At 29.4% G+C, this 7,444-nt stretch overlaps 1 protein-coding gene across 1 annotated transcript; it reads right to left on the bottom strand.

Annotated features, from left to right (window-relative positions):
• Positions 1 to 3,545: 3,545 nt before the first annotated feature.
• LOC136231375 (peroxidase 51-like) lies at positions 3,546 to 6,432 on the bottom strand. The gene is made up of 4 exons (XM_066020730.1): positions 6,195 to 6,432; positions 5,913 to 6,113; positions 5,644 to 5,809; positions 3,546 to 4,180 (listed from the first exon to the last, which is right to left on the bottom strand). Exons 1-4 carry the CDS (start codon positions 6,405 to 6,407, stop codon positions 3,774 to 3,776), a joined length of 987 nt encoding a protein of 328 aa, XP_065876802.1. The 5' UTR covers positions 6,408 to 6,432; the 3' UTR covers positions 3,546 to 3,773.
• Positions 6,433 to 7,444: the final 1,012 nt, after the last annotated feature.

Here is a 7,444-nt window from a genome sequence, read left to right as displayed (position 1 = left end):
GAGAATATTTCTAATTATTATAAACAATTTAACGAGAAGTGTTTTTATTATTATAAAATATTCTGATGATGATAATTAAAGGTATTTTATTCTCATAATTACTTTTAGTAAGGGATCTATAATGAAGGGAGCCATGAGAGTAATAATTCTTATTAAAAACTCTTTCATGAGAATATTTGGACTTTTAATGATAATTTTTTTTCTCATTAAAAGCCTCTTTTTTTGTAGTGCATTTTTCGATATTTTTGATGGAATAAAATGATGTTTTAAATTCAATAAACTATTAGTATATTTTATAAAAAGGTTCATCAATTATAATTCATATATAATACATTAATCTATCAAATATAATTTTTTTATCTAATGTATTTCATATCCGTCTCTTGAGAATTTTCTTTTCCCATCTCCACCCCATGTGTGCGTGAGAAATAAATAAAGATTCCTCGAATTTATTGAGCAAATTCCACCTCATTTGCAATCCTAGAAATACAAACCCAAATATCTTTTTTGTTATTAAAATATAAAATGGGAGTCATATTTAATTAGAGAGAGTTGAATAATTTTATATGTTTGAGGCAGGAATTTTAATATGCACCTTAATGAGCAAGTGGACTTGCTCGTTCACCGTTAGATATAGGCTTATTAAATCTAAGCTTCAGGATGTTTTGAATCTCTACCTTAGGATTTTAATAATCATAGATCTAACGGTGAATAAGCAAAATTTACATGCTTATTAAGATGTATGTGATCAAAACTGATGTTTGAGGTATTACATTTCTTGGAAGTTTAATCTCTTTTGTGATGGAGAACTCTTGATTGAGTCTTGACATACATGCACGACATGCTACAAATTGGCTCTAATACCAACTTGGATAAAAACAAAGACAAAAAGAAAAAGAGTTACTTAACTAAATGTTTGAGATAATTATAGCATATCTACACTAGTCTAGTTTTAGTTTAGCACACCATATGAATCATTCCAGCTGTTTTTCTTGTTTTATACTACTTTAGTCCTATCCTACCTAATCTCACATAATATTACTCAATAAATACATGAGGTTGCCTTACTATTTCAAAACATAAAACAAATAATATTGCTAAACATGTGTTTTAAGTTACCTAAAAATAATTTATTAATTTCCTGAATTTTAAAATATTTTGTTATTTGTTTTTGTTTAATTTAACATGATTAATTTTTTATTATTGTGTAACAACGTGCAAATGATATATTGAAGTATGTATTTTTTAGGAAAAAGTACAAAAATAATGTTTGTGGTTTGTCCAATTTGCAAATAGAGACATCAGGTTTAAAAACTTGCGAATAGAGGTCTGTGCTATGATTTAATTTACAAAATAAGGTATTTCATATTACATTTTATGTTCTTATGCAATCAAGAACATTTTTATTTTATTTTATTTTTTTTAAATTACATTTACATATTCACAAGTGGTTATCCGACTCATGACTGGGGAGGTCAACTTACATCATCCGTTTGCTTGGTTAATTGAGAGGTGTTTATCTTACCGCGACAAAGACTGGGAGATTAGATTTACCCATACTTACAGAGAGGGTAACAGGGCGGCTGACTGGCTGGCGAACTACGCAGGTTCTTGTTCTTTGGGTCACTATGAGTTTGGTGTGCCTCCTGCAGGCCTCCAGGGAATCCTTGCTGATGACAGTAGAGGTTCAGCTTTGAGCAGAATTGTTCGTGCTTAGTTTTAGTTTCTTTTTCTTTTCCTTTTCTTTTTGTTCGGGCCCGTGTGTCTTCCTATTCTACCAAAAAAAATAAAAAATAAATGCCTAAAAATTAAACTGTAGTTATGTAAAATGAACTTCGATATCAATTTTAGTTCATAAAGTGTGAAATAAGTAAAAAAAACGTAAAATTTCTACCGTATGATATATGGTTCCGATTTCGGGAGCTGTATTTTGATTTAGCCTTACCATTTCAATACAAAAAAACAAATAATATAGGCTAAACATGTTTCTCAAGTTACTAAAAAGAATATATGGGCTTCGTGAATTTTAAAAATGTCTTTGTTTTTCTTAATTTGTTTAATTTAACATAATTAACATCTTATTATTATTGTGTGATAGCGTGTAAAAGGAGATTTTGATACACTAAAGCATGTATCCAGTGGCGGAACCAGAGTTCAAGGTCCGGAGGGGCTCAATTGCATGAAGATTTTTTTTTTAATAACGACTTAAGGCTTTGATTCATAGTAGTCAAATCAAAATTTTCAAAATTTTGATAATATAAGGGTAAATTTGATCATAATTGGAAAAATTAAGGTACAAAACAACTGAGATTCAATATGAAGTAAAGATAAGTTGCAAAAATACAATATTTACACCTAAGAATAATTTTACCTTTAGCGTATAAAATGGTGCAATTTTACCCTTAATATTGGCAGCCAAGAGCAATTTTATCACTAATGTTGACAAGTTTGGTCAATTGGAGAAATTATTCATCAAATTGTTTTCTCGGTCATGAATTTTGTAACTAAAAAATATAATTAAAAATAATAAAGGAGAATGAGGTTAATAATGATTAAAAATGATATTTAATATTGATATTCTTAAAGGAGAATGAGGTTTAAGGGAAAAAATTAAAATGAGATAAAAAGTGAAGAGTGGAAGATTTGAACACAAGACCACTTGGATGTAGAGATGCCTTTAATTATCACTACAACCAACTATGCAAAACTTAATTTCATGTTATATAATTACATTCTACATTATAAGTATTAATTTTAACTATTTTGGGGGGGGGCTTCTCAAGACTGAACCACTATTCGTCAAGGGTGTTCCAGAGGGTCGGAGGGTCGGGAGACCCTCCCTTACCCCCCTAGATCCGTCCCTGCATGTATCTCTTTAACAAGTTAAAAAATAACAATATGTAAATTCAAAAATTAATATATCATTTTAAAGTTTAAAAAACTAGTAATTAATTAGATTTAAAAGGTCAACTATCTCATATACATGTTAATATATAAATACCCATACTTTTTTTAGGTTTAATACATCAAGAGCTTTCAAAATTTGTCTCAAAAACTTGATTGACTTCCTAAATTTATAAAGTATCTCGTTAGCTTCCCAAAATTACTTATTAAAGTGATACATTGTAAAAAAAATTAAAAATCTAATAAATGTCTAATTCGTGATTTTAAATTTTCGAAACAAAATCACTGTCTAGTTTTTTAGATGTTTAGCGATCTTTTACATATTTAAATGATTAATCATGTCACTTTAAACAAGTTTAAAAAGTTAATGAAACACTATCTAAGTTGGAAAATTTACAAAACTGACCTAATGGAGATGTTTATTTACATGTTTAGATCTATCTAGACATATACAACGAAACAAGACTCGTCCAATATATTTTTTTCAAAAATATCCTCACAAACCCCTCGTCTTCTTCAAACCCCTCATATCCTTACCCAACATGCACTAACCAAACCTTTATATTACCATTTATTGTTTGCTAATATATGGCTTCAAAACCATGTGCTTTTTTTTTATGGAACCATGTGCGTTTTCAAACAGCTCCAATTTTCTCCTTTATAATTAATTAATTATTCTCCTCAAAAAAAACACACAAGTACAAATTTATTCCCACAACTTTTCTCCCTTACAACTTTTCTTCCCACATTCTACCTATTATTACATAATATTCAATTAACATCCCATTAATTACAAATAAAATCTCCAAAAACCCCTGATTTGTGTTGGGAGTATCCTTATAATCAAATTGGTAAAATTAATTTGTGATTTAATTCAAGACACCGCAATCACGACGAATATTCCCACTTTTACCCGTCTTGACACCGACCCGGCCCAACTTTGTAATGGCCTGGACGAAGGCCTTTTGGAAGGCTGGGGAGTTAGTGGCCCATGTATTAACCGTGGGCCTGGATCTTGGGTCAGTGAAGAGGACCTGGTCCGACGTAAAGAGGCCCTTTCCTTGCTGGAGATTTTGGAAGTAGATATTGTCAAAAGTAGTGGGAGAGGTAGGGTCCATGTTGATGGCTATCCTGGGGTCCACATTTTTGGGACACATCTGCTTTAATTGTGCTGCGTAGGTTCTGTCTAGTGTAGGGTCCACTGAGTTTTGACGGCTGAAATTGTATATTCTGTTTGCAAACTTGCCGCAGTGGGAGAATCCAAGGGTGTGTGCAGCTGCCCAAATTTGTAACATAAAAATTCAACGGTCAGATCTTTCACAATAGTTATGCGTATACATGGCTCATCATGCTTACCACTAAATCATTAAACTTTACGAACAAAAGTATGAACATGTCAGCACCTTCATTCCTTAATCTTTTTAATTTACACATCAAAGATAATTGATTGCAAAAAAAAAAAAAAAATAATAATTAATTTTAAATAAAAAAAACTCGCCATTTCTTTGATAGAAAAAACTCGCCATTTCACTTATGTTTTATGTTTGAAATTTGTATTTCTAAAAAATTTAAATACAAAATATAAAAAATATTAATGGTTTGATGTGATTTAAAATTTTTCAAATAAATTTACGTGTTATGTTTTTATTTTTTACAAAACAGTATTTGAATGTTTTTCATGACAATCAAGATAATTGGTAATTATTTTTAAATTACATTTACCATAAATTTTAAAATCGAATTAGAACCGTGTAAAATAAACTTAAATATCAATTTAGTTCATTAACGGTTAAATTAGTAAAAAACATAAAATATCTACTATATGATTTATGATTTCGATTTAGAGAGTTGTGTATTTTTTAGAATGTGTTTTGTCGATATGTAATAATATTTTTTAAGATAAAAATATCATTATATAATTTGAAATGCTTTGTTTTGTAAATAAAACATACTATAAATCTTTATTTGTAAACTTGTAAACCACGTATTTTTGTTTGGAAATTGGGAAAATCACAAGTTTTTTTTTTATACTTTTCTCAATTTTTAATATATATAATGTGACGATAGAGAAATTGTAAAATCTTTATTTCGAACTATAAAAAGTATAATTTCGTATACATATTAAATGAATGTTACGTTTTATAATTGAATTAGATGTTATCAACTAATAATTTAGCAAATAAGAGTTTAATATGACAAATGAAATAAATTGATAAGTCTAATGTGTTCAAATAAAAGATCAAAGATTTATTATACAAAAAAAAAAAAAGAAAGAAAGATTGAGAACCTAGGAGTGCTTTTTGCCAAAAAAAGAAATTCATTAAGCAATCTATGGATTAAGCTTCTAATCTGTTATCTATAACATATTAAATCTGATAGTCTAAACTGATATTTTAATGAAACTTTCCTTAAAATAAAATTTAAAGGTCAAATTAACTTTTCTTTACGATATATTTTGGCATAAAAGTATTAGTTTAAGGCCGCCCATTTTGCTAATAAATTATGAATTCCAAAAGTTATATGAGTCCTGCCCATGACCATCAGAGAAGATAACTGAAAAGTATGTCAATTATTAAATCAAACATATTAAATAAATAATATCATATCATATTGTGTTGGTGGAGCATCATCATTAACTAATTAATCCATGAAAAAATCACGTAATTAATATTTGAAGTTTGGGTTAGCCTAAGTAACATAATAAAGTGACACATAATAATTAAAATAGATTAAGATTACCTGAGAGAGCAATCATGTCAGCTTGGGAAAGCCCGTGAGCAGCAAACATAGAATTAAGCTGATTCAGATTAAAATTTGGCTGAGGCAATTTTCCATTAACATTGCCAGCTTTTGAGCTTAATCCATCAAGTCTTCCTAATTCAACACCATATGAAGGTCCACCTGACTGCCATTTTAATTATTTCCATATCATCATTTATTTAATTCAACCTCAACAAAAGAAAAAAAACAAAAATAAATAAAAGACAAAAAGAAAATGGCAGACTGACCAGAGCAATAGCATCTCGTGTGGCCATAGCAAGAATATCAGCACATGACACCTTATTTCTGCAACCGGGAACCGCGTCCACGGCGGCTTTAGCCTTAATCACGGTGTCGAATCCATCTCCGGCCAATGATAAATTATCAGAATGATCTTTCTCCGCTTTATTATTCGGAGTCGAAGCAACTATCACCGAAGCATCACATCCCTATAAAAATTAATCAATTAATTAATGTATTTCTCAGTAACAAAACATGAATTAATCAATAAATTAACAAATAATAATCACCTGAACAAAACAGTCATGGAAGAAGAGACGAACAGTAGCCGGAACAGTAACAAAAGTCTGCTGAAACTTCTTCTGAACTGCATTTCTAACAATGTTCTCTACATTTGGGCATGTATTCGCATAATAATTTCGTCTCAGCTGAGCCGACGTCGTATAAGAGAAACTCAGAAAAACTGATAAAATCAGAATAAAATTGAATCCACGATATTCCATGGTATTATCGTTGGTGATGAAATGATGATAATTAGTCATTATATATATAAATTTTTTTAGAGAGGAGGAGGAGTTTGATTAGAATATTATTTGACAGGTAAGAAAGTGGAATATTATAAAGAGTCAAGGGTGAAAATGAAAGAGAGACATTGATTGATGTTGTGTTATGTTATTATGCATATGGCCATCTTTGTTTACTTGTATAACTAATCTATTCCATTTTCCTTATTAGCTATCTTCTTGTAGTTGTTTTTTTTTGTGGTTTGTTATGGACCAGATTTGGAAAAAAGATTACTAGTTTATGTAAACAAGATTATCATAAATTAAAATGTGGTCCACTATTATTTGTTGAGATAAATGCTCCTAACTAGTCAATATAGGTTACTTAATCAGAATTTTTAATAGTTCGGTGTACTACGTCATTCGTTTACAATATATATTTTAGAATCGAGAATTTATAGTGTGTCAAGCATATAATCAAATTTCTAGTGCTTAACAATACCGGCCTCCTCTTCTCCGTTTGGTGTGGCCACCACTGGCTCTACTACAAACAGCTCGACCATTTGACATTAGATATATTAATGGGTTGGATCAGATCGTGCTCGGGTCGTTGCACTTGATATAATTACCGTGTCCAAGCTCAATCCAACACACATTATATACTATCGGGTTACTATTTCCCAAGTTCAGTCTGCACCCATCCGATTAATATATTTATTTTTTTTAAAGTAAAATATAATTAAAATTAAACCATATATATCAAAAAGAGCATGTATGTACAATGTTTAAACTGATTGCTTAGTATAAAATTTGGATGTAATAAAACATTAATACCAAAAAAAAAAAAAATCAATTTAGGTTTCAAAATGCATGCACAATGTAAATATAAAAATACTATTTTATTATTTAACAAATAATGACACTCACCCAACTTTGGTAGAAATGTCAATATATCAAATTTTCTATAAAAAAAATCAAATATTAAATTAGTATTTTTTTTTCAACAAAAAAAATTATTTAGAAGAAAAAAATATATT

This window comes from Euphorbia lathyris, chromosome 5, assembly GCF_963576675.1.
Source record: "Euphorbia lathyris chromosome 5, ddEupLath1.1, whole genome shotgun sequence".
Taxonomy (NCBI): Eukaryota; Viridiplantae; Streptophyta; class Magnoliopsida; order Malpighiales; family Euphorbiaceae; genus Euphorbia; species Euphorbia lathyris.
The sequence above is the reverse complement of the archived record's forward strand: the minus strand, read 5'-3'. Positions and strand labels throughout refer to the sequence as shown.

Excerpts from the sequence above, each read along its gene's own strand:
- LOC136231375 (XM_066020730.1), bottom strand. The coding sequence starts at position 6,407 with ATGGAATATCGTGGATTCAATTTTATTCTGATTTTATCAGTTTTTCTG. Across the intron at positions 6,114-6,194 it reads TCCATGACTGTTTTGTTCAG|GGATGTGATGCTTCGGTGAT; the intron begins GTGATTATTATT and ends TAATTTTTATAG. Across the intron at positions 4,181-5,643 it reads TGACATGATTGCTCTCTCAG|CTGCACACACCCTTGGATTC; the intron begins GTAATCTTAATC and ends AAATTTGGGCAG.